The 19,069-nt window shown below is 47.2% G+C and overlaps 1 protein-coding gene across 1 annotated transcript in view; it reads right to left on the bottom strand.

Moving 5' to 3' along the window:
• Window positions 1-699: 699 nt before the first annotated feature.
• LOC139394221 (serine/threonine-protein phosphatase 2A 55 kDa regulatory subunit B gamma isoform-like) overlaps window positions 700-19,069 on the bottom strand; it is a 37,486-nt gene continuing 19,116 nt past the window's right edge. The window contains exons 5-10 of the mRNA XM_071142244.1: window positions 18,652-18,829; window positions 6,947-7,111; window positions 5,505-5,674; window positions 4,906-4,997; window positions 4,213-4,288; window positions 700-976 (exon numbers count right to left, since the gene is read on the bottom strand). Coding sequence (XP_070998345.1) covers window positions 734-976; window positions 4,213-4,288; window positions 4,906-4,997; window positions 5,505-5,674; window positions 6,947-7,111; window positions 18,652-18,829 — 924 coding nt within the window. The 3' untranslated portion in view covers window positions 700-733. The remainder of the gene's footprint in view (window positions 977-4,212; window positions 4,289-4,905; window positions 4,998-5,504; window positions 5,675-6,946; window positions 7,112-18,651; window positions 18,830-19,069) is intronic.

The raw sequence follows: 19,069 nt of genomic DNA, 5'->3' as shown, positions 1-19,069 counted from the left end.
CTTACAGACTGATCTCAGGCCTGTCCAACTCATTCATCTTATAGACTGATCTCAGGCCTGTCCAACTCATTCCCCTTACAGACTGATCTCAGGCCTGTCCAACTCATTCATCTTATAGACTGATCTCAGGCCTGTCCAACTCATTCCCCTTACAGACTGATCTCAGGCCTGTCCAACTCATTCATCTTATAGACTGATCTCAGGCCTGTCCAACTCATTCATCTTATAGACTGATCTCAGGCCTGTCCAACTCATTCCCCTTACAGACTGATCTCAGGCCTGTCCAACTCATTCATCTTATAGACTGATCTCAGGCCTGTCCCAACTCATTCATCTTATAGACTGATCTCAGGCCTGTCCAACTCATTCATCTTATAGACTGATCTCAGTGTGTGTGTGTGTGCACATGCGTTTAACGACTACTTTTCAATCCTGTGTCTGGACCCAAAATGGACCTAAATGGTATATGAACCCAGGTCTGGACCCTGTGTGTGGACCCTGTCCTAAATGGACCTAAATGGTATATGAACCCAGGTCTGGACCCTGTGTGTGGACCCTGTCCTAAATGGACCTAAATGGTATATGAACCCAGGTCTGGACCCTGTGTGTCGGGGCTGACCCGGTGCTAAATGGTATTCGAACCCAGGTCTGGACCCTGTGTGTCGGGGCTGACCCGGTGCTAAATGGTGTTTGAACCCAGGTCTGGACCCTGTGTGTCGGGGCTGACCCGGTGCTAAATGGTGTTTGAACCCAGGTCTGGACCCTGTGTGTCGGGGCTGACCCGGTCCTGGAAGATGTAGAGGTTGTTGGTGGAGGCTATGGCGATGATGTTCTCCTCGGGGTGCCAGGCCATGTGGAGGATCTTCTTAGTGAAGTCCAGACTGTCCACCCCCACGTCGCCGCGACGACGTTTGCCCCCGGTGTAGATCCGTCGCGTCCGCAGTACAGCTCGAGGCTTACTGGTCTCTCGCCACGCCTCCAGGGAGGGAGGAGGGAGGGGAGGAGAGGAGAGGAGAGGAGAGGAGGGAAAGAGGAGAGGAGAGGAGAGGAGAGGAGGAGGAGAGAAAGAGGAGAGGAGAGGAGAGGAAGAGAGGAGGGAAAGAGGAGAGGAGGAGAGAAAGAGGAGAGGAGAGGGGAGAGGAGGAGGAGAGAAAGAGGAGTCAAAAGGAGAGAGAAAAAGGAGAGGAGAGGAGAGAGAAAGAGGAGAGGAGAGGAGAGGAGAGGAGAGGAGAGGAGAGGAGAGGAGAGGAGAGGAGAGGAGAGAGAGGACACGTTTAGAGCAGGCAAATTGAAATCTGGACCAGAAAGTGGCTTCATTATTTCTCTCTGATCAGATTAGACCTGGTGAGTGACATCATCAACCAGCAGTTATCCACACTGGGATTTCAGGAGCACAGAGACTTACGTCGCTAACGTACGGATTGATGGCAGCATTCGCGTGAAACTGAAAGCCCAAACCACTGCTTTTAATCAGGGCAAGGTGACCGGAAACATGACCGAATACAAACAGTGTAACTATTCCCTCCGCAAGGCAATCAAACAAGCTAAGCGTCAGTATAGAGACAAAGTAGAATCTCAATTCAACGGCTCAGACACAAGAGGCATGTGGCAGGGTCTACAGTCAATCACGGACTACAGGAAGAAATCCAGCCCAGTCACGGACCAGGATGTCTTGCTCCCAGGCAGACTAAATAACTTTTTTGCCCGCTTTGAGGACAATACAGTGCCACTGACACTGCCCGCAACTAAAACATGCGGTCTCTCCTTCACTGCAGCCGAGGTGAGTAAGACATTTAAACGTGTCAACCCTCGCAAGGCTGCAGGCCCAGACGGCATCCCCAGCCGCGCCCTCAGAGCATGCGCAGACCAGCTGGCTGGTGTGTTTACGGACATATTCAATCAATCCCTATCCCAGTCTGTTGTTCCCACATGCTTCAAGAGGGCCACCATTGTTCCTGTTCCCAAGAAAGCTAAGGTAACTGAGCTAAACGACTACCGCCCCGTAGCACTCACTTCCGTCATCATGAAGTGCTTTGAGAGACTAGTCAAGGACCATATCACCTCCACCCTACCTGACACCCTAGACCCACTCCAATTAGCTTACCGCCCAAATAGGTCCACAGACGATGCAATCTCAACCACACTGCACACTGCCCTAACCCATCTGGACAAGAGGAATACCTATGTGAGAATGCTGTTCATCGACTACAGCTCGGCATTTAACACCATAGTGCCCTCCAAGCTCGTCATCAAGCTCGAGACCCTGGGTCTCGACCCCGCCCTGTGCAACTGGGTACTGGACTTCCTGACGGGCCACCCCCAGGTGGTGAGGATAGGCAACAACATTTCCACCCCGCTGATCCTCAACACTGGGGCCCCACAAGGGTGCGTTCTGAGCCCTCTCCTGGACTCCCTGTTCACCCACGACTGCGTGGCCACGCACGCCTCCAACTCAATCATCAAGTTTGCGGACGACACAACAGTGGTAGGCTTGATTACCAACAACGACGAGACGGCCTACAGGGAGGAGGTGAGGGCCCTCGGAGTGTGGTGTCAGGAAAATAACCTCACACTCAACGTCAACAAAACTAAGGAGATGATTGTGGACTTCAGGAAACAGCAGAGAGAACACCCCCCTATCCACATCGATGGAACAGTAGTGGAGAGGGTAGTAAGTTTTAAGTTCCTCGGCGTACACATCACAGACAAACTGAATTGGTCCACCCACACAGACAGCATCGTGAAGAAGGCGCAGCAGCGCCTCTTCAACCTCAGGAGGCTGAAGAAATTCGGCTTCTCACCAAAAGCACTCACAAACTTCTACAATTGCACAATCGAGAGCATCCTGTCGGGCTGTATCACTGCCTGGTACGGCAACTGCTCCGCCCACAACCGTAAGGCTCTCCAGAGGGTAGTGAGGTCTGCACAACGCATCACCGGGGGCAAACTACCTGCCCTCCAGGACACCTACACCACCCGATGTCACAGGAAGGCCATAAAGATCATCAAGGACAACAACCACCCGAGCCACTGCCTGTTCACCCCGCTATCATCCAGAAGGCGAGGTCAGTACAGGTGCATCAAAGCTGGGACCGAGAGACTGAAAAACAGCTTCTATCTCAAGGCCATCAGACTGTTAAACAACCACCACTAACATTGAGTGGCTGCTGCCAACACACTGACTCAACTCCAGCCACTTTAATAATGGGAATTGATGGGAAATGATGTAAAATATATCACTAGCCACTTTAAACAATGCTACCTAATATAATGTTTACATACCCTACATTATTCATCTCATACGTATACGTATATACTGTACTCTATATCATCTACTGCATCTTTATGTAATACATGTATCACTAGCCACTCTAACTATGTTAGCGTTAGCGGCCTCCTTTAGCGGCTTATGTTAGCGACTTATGTTAGCGACTTACGTTAGCGGCTTACGTTAGCGGCTTACGTTAGCGGCCTACGTTAGCGGCCTACGTTAGCGGCCTACGTTAGCGACTTACGTTAGCGGCTTACGTTAGCGGCTTACGTTAGCGACTTACGTTAGCGACTTACGTTAGCGAGTTACGTTAGCGGTGTAATAACATATTAACACATGTAATAACGCATTCACTGACTGTTGTCTGCCTGTGGCCTAACCATGCAATTATAGCTTGCACTCTGTGTCATAACCTCCCCCCTCTCCCTGTTTTCCAGTAGATACTAACCGCACTGGAAACCCCCCGCACAGGTGGCTGACTAAGATAACATACACACTGAAACTCATAAACACACACACACTCAAACCCCCTTCGGGATGGGCTCCAAAGACAAAGAACTCTGTCGAGAACCAATGGGATACTGACACCAGGCTGGAGGAGACTGTCTATCACCTACAAGCAACCTACCAGAAGCCAGGACTACCAGAATCTACCTACGTCATTTCAATGTATAAAATGAACTGCACATCATGTTTCAGGTCTCTTCTTCCGATAGTTACCTAAGAGCTAGACGAACGGGGCCGTGCAGCACGCTTTGCCAGATATCATTACGGCCTTTACTATACCTTATCCGCCTTGTCCAGAGTCTCAACTTGGTCTCGTTTCTCATGTATCTATTCATCAACAGCGGCTTATGTTAGCGGCCTCCTTTAGCGGCTTATGTTAGAGACTTACGTTAGAGACTTACGTTAGAAACTTGTGTGTTTGTACATATGCTTACCTCCAGGGTCACGCCCCGCCCCGTCTCCCTGTCAAACATCCGGAAGAAGCTGTTGTACGCCCCAGTCATTATCACACTGGGGAGAGGAGGAGGGAGAGAGAGGAGGAGGGAGAGGTAGTAGAAGGAGGAGAGAAGATGGAAGGGGGGAATGAAAGAGGGACAAAGAGAGGGAGAAGAAAAGGAAGAGATGGAGAGAGAAAAGAGAGTGGGGTTGGAACAGGAAGAGGAGGAGAGATGAAGAGAGGGAAGGGTGGAGTTGGGACAGGAAGAGGAGGAGAGATGGAGAGAGGGAAGGGTGGGGTTGGGACAGGAAGAGGAGAGATGGAGAGAGCGAAGGGTGGGGTTTTTATAGGAAGAGGAGGAGAGGTGGAGAGAGGGAAGTGTGGGGTTTTTACAGGAAGAGGAGGAAAAATGGAGAGAGGGAAGGGTGGGTTGGGACAGGAAGAGGAGGAGAGATGGAGAGAGAGGGAAGGGTGGGGGTTTTACAGGAAGAGAAGGAGAGAGGGAAGGGTGGGGTTGGAACAGGAAGAGGAGGAGAGATGGAGAGAGGGAAGGGTGGGAGTTTTACAGGAAGAGGATGAGAGATGGAGAGAGGGAAGGAGAGAAGGGATTGATTTTGACATCTCCAAAGCTCTTCTCTGGGATTGATTTATCTGTGGGATGAAGCCTCAGAGTAGACGAAGACGCACACACCTGTCGGAGCTGTTCCAGACACACTCGAACTTGTCAAATATACAGTCGTTCTCGTACAGAGAGCACAGCTTAGTCCTCAGGTAGTCATGAACCTACAGAGAGACATACATGGGAGAAGGGAGGGGCAGGAGAGAGGGAGAGGGCAGGAGAGAGGGAGAGGGCAGGAGAGAGTGTTGACAGGTTTTTCCAAGGCATTCATTCAATTTCTGTGCGTGTACATGTGTGCGTGAGTGTGTGAATGTATGTGTGTTTCTGTGTGTGTGCGTGTGTGTTTCTGCGTGTGCCTAGTGTGTGTGTGTGCATGTGTGTTCCTGCGTGTGCCTAGTGTGTGTGTGTGTGTGTGTGCATGTGTGTTTCTGCGTGTGCCTAGTGTGTGTGTGTGTGCATGTGTGTTTCTGCGTGTGCCTAGTGTGTGTGTGCATGTGTGTTTCTGCGTGTGCCTAGTGTGTGTGTTTCTGCGTGTGCCTAGTGTGTGTGTGTGTGTGTGTTTCTGCGTGTGCCTAGTGTGTGTGTGTGCATGTGTGTTTCTGCGTGTGCCTAGTGTGTGTGTGTGTGTGTTTCTGCGTGTGTGTGTGTGTGTGTTTGTTTAGCGGGCTGACCTGGTAGGTTTCGACGGGGCCTTTCTCCATGTGTAAGTCCCACACCTTGGCCGTCAGGTAATCCCTGGTCAGCAGGTACCGCCCGTTGTGACTGAACTTCACATCCGACACCGACGACACGATCTCAGAGAAGAATGAACGACTTCCTGGGTCCTCTGGTTCCTCAAAGACTAAAGGAAGAGAGAGAGAGAGGGAGGTGGAGAGAGGAGACGAGGGGAGGAGAGCAGAGGGGGAGGAGAGCAGAGGGGGAGTGGAGGGGGAGGAGAGAGGAGACAAGGGGGGGGGAGAGGAGATGAGGGGAGGAGAGGAGATGGGGAGGAGAGAGGAGACGAGGGGAGGAGAGGAGAGGGGGAGGAGAGAGGAGACGAGGGGAGGAGAGGAGAGGGGGAGGAGAGAGGAGACGAGGGGGAGGAGAGGAGAGGAGAGGGGGAGGAGAGGAGAGGAGAGGAGAGGAGAGGGGGAGGAGAGGAGAGGGGAGGAGAGAGGAGATGAGGAGGAGAGGCGAGGAGAGGAGGGAGAGGTGACGAGGAGAGAGGAGATGAGAGGAAGGAGACAGGGAGGAGGAGAGGAGACGAAGGGAGAGTGGGAGGAGAGGAGACGAAGGGAGAGTGGGAGGAGAGAGGAGTTTAGGAAGAGGAAAGATGGATATCACAATTTAAGGGGGTGTAAATTCCAATCTGGACCTGAGGCCAATTGTACTGCTGATTTAAATGAAGGACTGATTTAGACCTGCGACACCATGTGGGTGGAAGCCAGATCTACTCCTGATTTAAATGAAGGACTAATTTAGACCTGCGACACCATGTGGGTGGAAGCCAGATCTACTCCTGATTTAAAATGAAGGACTGATTTAGACCTGGGACACCATGTGGGTGGAAGCCAGTTCTACTCCTGATTTAAAATGAAGGACTGATTTAGACCTGCGACACCATGTGGGTGGAAGCCAGATCTACTCCTGATTTAAAATGAAGGACTGATTTAGACCTGGGACACCATGTGGGTGGAAGCCAGATCTACTCCTGATTTAAAATGAAGGACTGATTTAGACCTGAGACACCATGTGGGTGGAAGCCAGTTCTACTCCTGATTTAAATGAAGGACTGATTTAGACCTGCGACACCATGTGGGTGGAAGCCAGTTCTACTCCTGATTTAAATGAAGGACTGATTTAGACCTGCGACACCATGTGGGTGGAAGCCAGTTCTACTCCTGATTTAAAATGAAGGACTGATTTAGACCTGGGACACCATGTGGGTGGAAGCCAGTTCTACTCCTGATTTAAAATGAAGGACTGATTTAGACCTGAGACACCATGTGGGAGCAATTAATTATCAGAACCAGCAGTAGTTATACTGTGGACCTCGAAGAGTAAGATTCGAATACACATGATTTAGAGACTGACAGCAAAGGCTTTTATCTCCCCCCGTGTGTAGCCAACTCACGTTTGGTGTGTTTGTCGCAAAGTGCCGAGGCCCTCATGTCACAGAGACGTAGAGATCCTTTACTGCTACTGTAGACAAACAGGTGACAGTGGTGAGGATGAAACTCTGCTGCTGTTATCACCTCTGTTAGCTCCTCCATGTTGGCTGGCTTGATGTCCACTATGTCTGAAGGAGAGATACTCAGGTAGAACAACACAGGACTATGTCTGGAGGAGAGATACTCAGGTAGAACAACACAGGACTGTGTCTGGAGGAGAGATACTCAGGTAGAACAACACAGGACTGTGTCTGGAGGAGAGATACTCAGGTAGAACAACACAGGACTGTGTCTGGAGGAGAGATACTCAGGTAGAACAACACAGTACTGTGTCTGGAGGAGAGATACTCAGGTAGAACAACACAGGACTGTTTCTGGAGGAGAGATACTCAGGTAGAACAACACAGGACTGTGTCTGGAGGAGAGATACTCAGGTAGAACAACACAGTACTGTGTCTGGAGGAGAGATACTCAGGTAGAACAACACAGGACTGTGTCTGGAGGAGAGATACTCAGGTAGAACAACACAGGACTGTGTCTGGAGGAGAGATACTCAGGTAGAACAACACAGGACTGTGTCTGGAGGAGAGATACTCAGGTAGAACAACACAGTACTGTGTCTGGAGGAGAGATACTCAGGTAGAACAACACAGGACTGTGTCTGGAGGAGAGATACTCAGGTAGAACAACACAGGACTGTGTCTGGAGGAGAGATACTCAGGTAGAACAACACAGGACTGTGTCTGGAGGAGAGATACTCAGGTAGAACAACACAGTACTGTGTCTGGAGGAGAGATACTCAGGTAGAACAACACAGGACTGTGTCTGGAGGAGAGATACTCAGGTAGAACAACACAGGACTGTGTCTGGAGGAGAGATACTCAGGTAGAACAACACAGTACTGTGTCTGGAGGAGAGATACTCAGGTAGAACAACACAGGACTGTGTCTGGAGGAGAGATACTCAGGTAGAACAACACAGGACTGTGTCTGAAGGAGAGATACTCAGGTAGAACAACACAGTACTGTGTCTGGAGGAGAGATACTCAGGTAGAACAACACAGGACTGTGTCTGGAGGAGAGATACTCAGGTAGAACAACACAGGACTGTGTCTGGAGGAGAGATACTCAGGTAGAACAACACAGGACTATGTCTGAAGGAGTAGATGGATGTGGTGGTTGCAGCTAGCCTGATTAACTGTACAGTAGATGGATGTCGTGGTTGTAGCTAGCCTGATTAGCTGTACAGTAGATGGATGTGGTGGTTGTAGCTAGCCTGATTAACTGTACAGTAGATGGATGTGGTGGTTGTAGCTAGCCTGATTAACTGTACAATAGATGGATGTGGTGGTTGTAGCTAGCCTGATTAGCTGTACAGTAGATGGATGTGGTGGTTGTAGCTAGCCTGATTAACTGTACAGTAGATGGATGTGGTGGCTGTAGCTAGCCTGATTAACTGTACAGTAGATGGATGTGGTGGCTGTAGCTAGCCTGATTAACTGTACAGTAGTAGCCTGATTAACGGTACAGTAGATGGATGTGGTGGTTGTAGCTAGCCTGATTAGCTGTACAGTAGATGGATGTGGTGGTTGTAGCTAGCCTGATTAGCTGTACAGTAGATGGATGTGGTGGTTGTAGCTAGCCTGACTAACTGTACAGTAGATGGATGTGGTGGTTGTAGCTAGCCTGACTAACTGTACAGTAGATGGCTGTGGTGGTTGTAGCTAGCCTGATTAACTGTACAGAGAGATGAATGTGGTGGTTGTAGCTAGCCTGATTCACTGTACAGTAGTAGCCTGATTAACTGTACAGTAGAAGGATGTGGTGGTTGTAGCTAGCCTGATTAACTGTACAGAGAGATGAATGTGGTGGTTGTAGCTAGCCTGATTCACTGTACAGTAGATGGATGAGGTGGTTGTAGCTAGCCTGATTAACTGTACAGTAGTAGCCTGATTAACTGTACAGTAGTAGCCTGATTAACTGTACAGTAGATGGATGTGGTGGTTGTAGCTAGCCTGATTAACTGTACAGTAGTAGCTTGATTAACGGTACAGTAGATGGATGTGGTGGTTGTAGCTAGCCTGATTAACTGTACAGTAGTAGCCTGATTAACTGTACAGTAGATGGATGTGGTGGTTGTAGCTAGCCTGATTAACTGTACAGTAGTAGCCTGATTAACTGTACAGTAGATGGATGTGGTGGTTGTAGCTAGCCTGATTAACTGTACAGTAGATGGATGTGGTGGCTGTAGCTAGCCTGATTAACTGTACAGTAGATGGATGTGGTGATTGTAGCTAGCCTGATTAACTGTACAGTAGATGGATGAGGTGGTTGTAGCTAGCCTGATTAACTGTACAGTAGATGGATGAGGTGGTTGTAGCTAGCCTGATTAACTGTACAGTAGATGGATGTGGAGGTTGTAGCTAGCCTGATTAACTGTACAGTAGATGGATGTCGTGGTTGTAGCTAGCCTGACTAACTGTACAGTAGATGGATGTCGTGGTTGTAGCTAGCCTGATTAGCTGTACAGTAGATGGATGTGGTGGTTGAGGCTAGCCTGATTAGCTGTATAGTAGTAGCCTGATTAACTGTACAGTAGATGGATGTGGTGGTTGTAGCTAGCCTGATTAACTGTACAGTAGTAGCCTGATTAACTGTACAGTAGATGGATGTGGTGGTTGTAGCTAGCCTGATTAACTGTACAGTAGTAGCCTGATTAACTGTACAGTAGATGGATGTGGTGGTTGTAGCTAGCCTGATTAACTGTACAGTAGTTGGATGTGGAGGTTGTAGCTAGCCTGATTAACTGTACAGTAGATGGATGTCGTGGTTGTAGCTAGCCTGATTAACTGTACAGTAGATGGATGTGGTGGCTGTAGCTAGCCTGATTAACTGTACAGTAGTAGCCTGATTAACGGTACAGTAGATGGATGTGGTGGTTGTAGCTAGCCTGATTAGCTGTACAGTAAATGGATGTGGTGGTTGTAGCTAGCCTGATTAGCTGTACAGTAGATGGATGTGGTGGTTGTAGCTAGCCTGACTAACTGTACAGTAGATGGATGTGGTGGTTGTAGCTAGCCTGATTAACTGTACAGAGAGATGAATGTGGTGGTTGTAGCTAGCCTGATTCACTGTACAGTAGTAGCCTGATTAACTGTACGGTAAAAGGATGTGGTGGTTGTAGCTAGCCTGATTAACTGTACAGAGAGATGAATGTGGTGGTTGTAGCTAGCCTGATTCACTGTACAGTAGATGGATGAGGTGGTTGTAGCTAGCCTGATTAACTGTACAGTAGTAGCCTGATTAACTGTACAGTAGTAGCCTGATTAACTGTACAGTAGTAGCCTGATTAACTGTACAGTAGATGGATGTGGTGGTTGTAGCTAGCCTGATTAACTGTACAGTAGTAGCCTGATTAACTGTACAGTAGATGGATGTGGTGGTTGTAGCTAGCCTGATTAACTGTACAGTAGATGGATGTGGTGGCTGTAGCTAGCCTGATTAACTGTACAGTAGATGGATGTGGTGATTGTAGCTAGCCTGATTAACTGTACAGTAGATGGATGAGGTGGTTGTAGCTAGCCTGATTAACTGTACAGTAGATGGATGAGGTGGTTGTAGCTAGCCTGATTAACTGTACAGTAGATGGATGTGGAGGTTGTAGCTAGCCTGATTAACTGTACAGTAGATGGATGTCGTGGTTGTAGCTAGCCTGACTAACTGTACAGTAGATGGATGTCGTGGTTGTAGCTAGCCTGACTAACTGTACAGTAGATGGATGTGGTGGTTGTAGCTAGCCTGATTAGCTGTACAGTAGATGGATGTGGTGGTTGAGGCTAGCCTGATTAGCTGTACAGTAGTAGCCTGATTAACTGTACAGTAGATGGATGTGGTGGTTGTAGCTAGCTTGATTAACTGTACAGTAGATGGATGTGGTGGTTGTAGCTAGCCTGACTAACTGTACAGTAGTAGCCTGATTAACTGTATAGTAGATGGATGTGGTGGTTGTAGCTATTCTGACTAACTGTACAGTAGATGGATGTGGTGGTTGTAGCTAGCCTGATTAGCTGTACAGTAGATTGATGTGGTGGTTGTAGCTAGCCTGATTAGCTGTACAATAGATGGATGTGGTGGTTGTAGCTAGCCTGATTAACTGTACAGTAGATGGATGTGGTGGTTGTAGCTAGCCTGATTAACTGTACAGAATTATCCTGATTAACTGTACAGTAGTAGCCTGATTAACGGTACAGTAGATGGATGTAGTGGTTGTAGCTAGCCTGACTAACTGTACAGTAGATGGATGTCGTGGTTGTAGCTAGCCTGATTAACTGTACAGTAGATGGATGAGGTGGTTGTAGCTAGCCTGATTAACTGTACAGTAGATGGATGAGGTGGTTGTAGCTAGCCTGATTAACTGTACAGTAGATGGATGTGGAGGTTGTAGCTAGCCTGATTAACTGTACAGTAGATGGATGTCGTGGTTGTAGCTAGCCTGACTAACTGTACAGTAGATGGATGTCGTGGTTGTAGCTAGCCTGACTAACTGTACAGTAGATGGATGTGGTGGTTGTAGCTAGCCTGATTAGCTGTACAGTAGATGGATGTGGTGGTTGAGGCTAGCCTGATTAGCTGTACAGTAGTAGCCTGATTAACTGTACAGTAGATGGATGTGGTGGTTGTAGCTAGCCTGATTAACTGTACAGTAGATGGATGTGGTGGTTGTAGCTAGCCTGACTAACTGTACAGTAGTAGCCTGATTAACTGTATAGTAGATGGATGTGGTGGTTGTAGCTATTCTGACTAACTGTACAGTAGATGGATGTGGTGGTTGTAGCTAGCCTGATTAGCTGTACAGTAGATGGATGTGGTGGTTGTAGCTAGCCTGATTAGCTGTACAATAGATGGATGTGGTGGTTGTAGCTAGCCTGATTAACTGTACAGTAGATGGATGTGGGTGCTGTAGCTAGCCTGATTAGCTGTACAGTAGTAGCCTGATTAACTCTAGCCTGATTAACTGTACAGTAGTAGCCTGATTAACTGTACAGTAGATGGATGTGGTGGTTGTAGCTAGCCTGATTAACTGTACAGTAGATGGATGTCGTGGTTGTAGCTAGCCTGATTAACTGTACAGTAGATGGATGTCGTGGTTGTAGCTAGCCTGATTAACTGTACAGTAGATGGATGTGGTGGTTGTAGCTAGCCTGATTAACTGTACAGAATTATCCTGATTAACTGTACAGTAGTAGCCTGATTAACGGTACAATAGATGGATGTAGTGGTTGTAGCTAGCCTGACTAACTGTACAGTAGATGGATGTCGTGGTTGTAGCTAGCCTGACTAACTGTACAGTAGATGGATGTCGTGGTTGTAGCTAGCCTGACTAACTGTACAGTAGATGGATGTCGTGGTTGTAGCTAGCCTGACTAACTGTACAGTAGATGGATGTGGTGGTTGTAGCTAGCCTGATTAGCTGTACAGTAGATGGATGTGGTGGTTGAGGCTAGCCTGATTAGCTGTACAGTAGTAGCCTGATTAACTGTACAGTAGATGGATGTGGTGGTTGTAGCTAGCCTGATTAACTGTACAGTAGATGGATGTGGTGGTTGTAGCTAGCCTGACTAACTGTACAGTAGTAGCCTGATTAACTGTACAGTAGATGGATGTGGTGGTTGTAGCTAGCCTGATTAGCTGTACAGTAGATGGATGTGGTGGTTGTAGCTAGCCTGATTAGCTGTACAATAGATGGATGTGGTGGTTGTAGCTAGCCTGATTAACTGTACAGTAGATGGATGTGGGTGCTGTAGCTAGCCTGATTAGCTGTACAGTAGTAGCCTGATTAACTCTAGCCTGATTAACTGTACAGTAGTAGCCTGATTAACTGTACAGTAGATGGATGTGGTGGTTGTAGCTAGCCTGATTAACTGTACAGTAGATGGATGTCGTGGTTGTAGCTAGCCTGATTAACTGTACAGTAGATGGATGTCGTGGTTGTAGCTAGCCTGATTAACTGTACAGTAGATGGATGTGGTGGTTGTAGCTAGCCTGATTAACTGTACAGAATTATCCTGATTAACTGTACAGTAGTAGCCTGATTAACGGTACAATAGATGGATGTAGTGGTTGTAGCTAGCCTGACTAACTGTACAGTAGATGGATGTCGTGGTTGTAGCTAGCCTGACTAACGGTCACCTCATAGTACACAGACACACTATGAATATGCAGAGATTGTTTTTAGCCTCAGCTACTGAACTTAATCAACCCTGTCACACGCACGCACACATGTACGAGCGCGAGCACACACACTATGTTTCGGCCTAGTATGGTTCTCAATCAGAGGCAGGTGTCATTAGTTGTCTCTGATTGAGAATCATACTTAGGTAGCCTGGGTTGCACTGTTTGTTTGTGGGTGATTGTCTATGTTAGTTGCTTGTGTCAGCACAGTCCTTATGATAGCTTCACGGTCTTTATTTGTTTATTGTTTTGTATCCAGTGTTCAGTTCTTTCTTTAATTAAACATTCGACATGAACACATACCACGCCGCATTTTGGTCCTCCGATCCTTCTCGCCTCTCCTCTTCAGATGAAGAGGAGGAAGACCGTGACACACACACACATTCTATTTGCAGCGAGCCCCGTGTGTCTTAGTGGAGTAGAGAGTAGAGAGTTGACACTGAGTGAATTATTTAAACTTCTCTGTAGATGTTTTCTAGGTCAGGGTCCTGTTATGGTAGAGCCCGTTTAAACTTCACTGTAGATGTTTTCTAGGTCAGGGTCCTGTTATGGTAGAGCCCGTTTAAACTTCACTGTAGATGTTTTCTAGGTCAGGATCCTGTTATGGTAGAGCCCGTTTAAACTTCTCTGTAGATGTTTTCTAGGTCAGGGTCCTGTTATGGTAGAGCCCGTTTAAACTTCACTGTAGATGTTTTCTAGGTCAGGGTCCTGTTATGATAGAGCCCGTTTAAACAATGCAGCCTACAGATGGAGGAGCGTAATTTGTTCACCTTGTTGCAGAACAACTGAACAAACAGAATGAACGACTGGGTCTCTGGTACTGAACTGTTTAAACACTGCAGCCTACAGATGGAGGAGCGTAATTTGATCACCTTGTTGCAGAACAACTGAACAGACAGAATGAACGACTGGGTCTCTGGTACTGAACTGTTTAAACACTGCAGCCTACAGATGGAGGAGCGTAATTTGATCACCTTGAGTGAAGGACATTTTAAACTTGTCGCGTGTTTGACGTTTAAAAGGCTTCCACACGTTTGTCATTTCCACTCTGAAACGTCAAACTTGAAATCTCCTTTTAAGAAAAATTTATCAACCAAACATGTCCAATAATTATAATCCATATAATAATTCAAATGTTGTATTTATGTTTTTTATTTTATTTAACCTTTATTTAACAAGTCAGTTTAAGAACAAATTCTTATTTACAATGACGGCCTAGGAACAGTGGGTTAACTGTCTGTTCAGGGACAGAACAACAGATTTTTACCTTGTCAGATCAGGGATTTTATATATTTCATATTGAATTTCTTTATTTCACCTTTATTTAGCCAGGTCGGCCAGTTGAGAACAAGTTCTCATTTACAACTGCGACCTGGACAAGATGAAGCAAAGCAGTGTGACACAGACAACAACACAGAGTTACACATGGAGTAAATAAGCGTACAGATCTAGCAACCCTTTTGGTAATTGGCCCAGCGCTCTAACCAATAGGCTACCTGACACCCCGAAACATTTCCTGTTACTGCAGGATTATTTTCCTGCTGTATGAAACTGCTTCAAATTAAGATTTTACACATGTACATTCCTACCCAGACTGGCACAGAGCCATATAGAGTCAGTGATTGAACAGGAAGACTGGCACAGAGCCATATAGAGTCAGTGATTGGGAAGGAAGACTGGCACAGAGCCATATAGAGTCAGTGATTGGGAAGGAAGACTGGCACAGAGCCATATAGAGTCAGTGATTGAACAGGAAGACTGGCACAGAGCCATATAGAGTCAGTGATTGGGAAGGAAGACTGGCACAGAGCCATGGAGAGTCAGTGATTGGGAAGGAAGACTGGCACAGAGCCATATAGAGTCAGTGATTGAACAGGAAGACTGGCACAGAGCCATATAGAGTCAGTGATTGAACAGGAAGACTGGCACAGAGCCATATAGAGTCAGTGATTGAACAGGAAGACTGGCACAGAGCCATATAGAGTCAGTGATTGGGAAGGAAGACTGGCACAGAGCCATAGAGAGTCAGTGATTGAACAGGAAGACTGGCACAGAGCCATATAGAGTCAGTGATTGGGAAGGAAGACTGGCACAGAGCCATATAGAGTCTGTGATTGGGCAGGAAGACTGGCACAGAGCCATATAGAGTCTGTGATTGGGAAGGAGCTCAACAGAGCTGAGTTCCGGCACCTCAAATGTTCTACTTCCTGTTCCTCTTTTTGAATATCAGATTAAAAGTATTGTGGAGCTCCAGTACCTCAATATAAACAGTACCGGGCCAGCACCTCAATATAAACAGTACTGGTCCACTACCTCAATATAAACAGTACCGGGCCGGCACCTCAATATAAACAGTACCGGGCCACTACCTCAATATAAACAGTACTGGGCCACTACCTCAATATAAACAGTACCGGGCCAGCACCTCAATATAAACAGTACCGGGCCACTACCTCAATATAAACAGTACCGGGCCACTACCTCAATATAAACAGTCCCGGTCCACTACCTCAATATAAACAGTACCGGGCCACTACCTCAATATAAACAGTACCGGGCCACTACCTCAATATAAACAGTACCGGGCCACTACCTCAATATAAACAGTACCGGGCCACTACCTCAATATAAACAGTACCGGGCAACTACCTCAATATAAACAGTACCGGTCCACTACCTCAATATAAACAGTACCGGGCCACTACCTCAATATAAACAGTACCGGTCCACTACCTCAATATAAACAGTACCGGGCCACTACCTCAATATAAACAGTACTGGGCCACTACCTCAATATAAACAGTACTGGGCCACTACCTCAATATAAACAGTACCGGGCCACAACCTCAATATAAACAGTACCGGTCCACTACCTCAATATGAACAGTACCGGGCCACTACCTCAATATAAACAGTACCGGGCCACTACCTCAATATAAACAGTACCGGTCCACTACCTCAATATAAACAGTACTGGGCCACTACCTCAATATAAACAGTACTGGGCCACGACCTCAATATAAACAGTACTGGGCCACTACCTCAATATAAACAGTACCGGGCCACTACCTCAATATAAACAGTACCGGGCCACTACCTCAATATAAACAGTACCAGGCCACTACCTCAATATAAACAGTACTGGGCCACTACCTCAGTATAAACAGTACTGGGCCACTACCTCAATATAAACAGTACTGGGCCACTACCTCAATATAAACAGTACCGGGCCACTACCTCAATATAAACAGTACTGGGCCACTACCTCAATATAAACAGTACTGGGCCACTACCTCAATATAAACAGTACTGGGCCACTACCTCAATATAAACAGTACTGGGCCACTACCTCAATATAAACAGTACTGGGCCACTACCTCAATATAAACAGTACCGGGCCACTACCTCAATATAAACAGTACCAGGCCACTACCTCAATATAAACAGTCCCGGTCCACTACCTCAATATAAACAGTACCGGGCCACTACCTCAATATAAACAGTACCGGGCCACTACCTCAATATAAACAGTACCGGGCCACTACCTCAATATAAACAGTACCGGGCCACTACCTCAATATAAACAGTACCGGGCAACTACCTCAATATAAACAGTACCGGTCCACTACCTCAATATAAACAGTACCGGGCCACTACCTCAATATAAACAGTACCGGGCCACTACCTCAATATAAACAGTACCAGGCCACTACCTCAATATAAACAGTACTGGGCCACTACCTCAGTATAAACAGTACTGGGCCACTACCTCAATATAAACAGTACTGGGCCACTACCTCAATATAAACAGTACCGGGCCACTACCTCAATATAAACAGTACTGGGCCACTACCTCAATATAAACAGTACTGGGCCACTACCTCAATATAAACAGTACTGGGCCACTACCTCAATATAAACAGTACTGGGCCACTACCTCAATATAAACAGTACTGTGCCACTACCTCAATATAAACAGTACCGGGCCACTACCTCAATATAAACAGTACCAGGCCACTACCTCAATATAAACAGTCCCGGTCCACTACCTCAATATAAACAGTACCGGGCCACTACCTCAATATAAACAGTACCGGGCCACTACCTCAATATAAACAGTACCGGGCCACTACCTCAATATAAACAGTACCGGGCCACTACCTCAATATAAACAGTACCGGGCAACTACCTCAATATAAACAGTACCGGTCCACTACCTCAATATAAACAGTACCGGGCCACTACCTCAATATAAACAGTACTGGGCCACTACCTCAATATAAACAGTACCGGGCCACTACCTCAATATAAACAGTACCAGGCCACTACCTCAATATAAACAGTACTGGGCCACTACCTCAGTATAAACAGTACTGGGCCACTACCTCAATATCAACAGTACCGGGCCAGTACCTCAATATCAACAGTACCAGGCCACTACCTCAATATAAACAGTACCAGGCCACTACCTCAATATAAACAGTACTGGGCCACTACCTCAATATAAACAGTACCGGGCCACTACCTCAATATAAACAGTACCGGGCCACTACCTCAATATAAACAGTACCGGGCCACTACCTCAATATAAACAGTACTGGGCCACTACCTCAATATAAACAGTACCGGGCCACTACCTCAATATAAACAGTACTGGGCCACTACCTCAATATAAACAGTACTGGGCCACTACCTCAATATAAACAGTACCGGGCCACTACCTCAATATAAACAGTACCGGGCCACTACCTCAATATAAACAGTACCGGGCCACTACCTCAATAGAAACAGTACCGATCCAGCACCTCAATATAAACAGTACCGGGCCACTACCTCAATATAAACAGTACTGTGCCAGCACCTCAATATAAACAGTACCGGGCCACTACCTCAATATAAACAGTACTGGGCCAGCACCTCAATATAAACAGTACCGGGCCAGTACCTCAATATAAACAGTACTGGGCCACTACCTCAATATCAACAGTACCGGCCCCTACCTCAATATGAACAGTACCGGGCCACTACCTCAATATAAACAGTACCGGTCCACTACCTCAATATAAACAGTACTGGGCCACTACCTCAATATAAACAGTACCGGGCCACTACCTCAATATAAACAGTACCGGTCCACTACATCAATATAAACAGTACCGGGCCACTACCTCAATATAAACAGTACTGGTCCACTACCTCAATATAAACAGTACCGGGCCACTACCTCAATATAAACAGTACCGGTCCAGCACCTAAATCATGTGTGTGTGTGTGTGTGTGTGTGTGTGTCTGCTTTCCTGTGTGTGTGTGTGTATGTGTGTTTGTGTGTATCTGCTTTCCTGTTTGTGTGTGTGGGTCTCCACAACTGTGTGTGTGTGCGTGCATGTGTGTATGTCTCTGTACATGTGTGTGTGTGTCCCTCTCCCAGTGAAGGATACTGAAGCTGCGGTCTGTGATCCCCAGATGCCACATGTTGATCCTCAGGTCATCAGCTGACAGGTAGGTCTCTCCGTCACTGTTGACCGATATGGAGTTAACATGGTAGGTATGACCATTGGAGAACACCCTCCTAGGACGTACCTCCACCATCAGGTCTGTAGGTCTCAACACAGGAACCTGGGAGGGAGGGTGGGAGGGAGGGAGGGTTGGGGGAGTGAGAGAGGGGAGGGAGAGAGAGAGAGACGGAGGGCGGTTGGGGGGAGAGAGGGGGAAGGGGAGAGAGAGAGGGAGGGAGGGAGGGTAGGAGGTTGGAGAGAGGGAGGGAGTGAGGAGGGAAGGAGTTGGGAGAGAGAGAGGGACAGAGGGAGGGAGGGCGGGAGGGGGGAGAGAGGGAGGGTTAGGGACCAGGGGATGGGC

Source organism: Oncorhynchus clarkii, unplaced genomic scaffold (genome assembly GCF_045791955.1).
Source record: "Oncorhynchus clarkii lewisi isolate Uvic-CL-2024 unplaced genomic scaffold, UVic_Ocla_1.0 unplaced_contig_1469_pilon_pilon, whole genome shotgun sequence".
Taxonomy (NCBI): Eukaryota; Metazoa; Chordata; class Actinopteri; order Salmoniformes; family Salmonidae; genus Oncorhynchus; species Oncorhynchus clarkii.
This window is presented reverse-complemented; position numbering and strand designations above follow the sequence as displayed.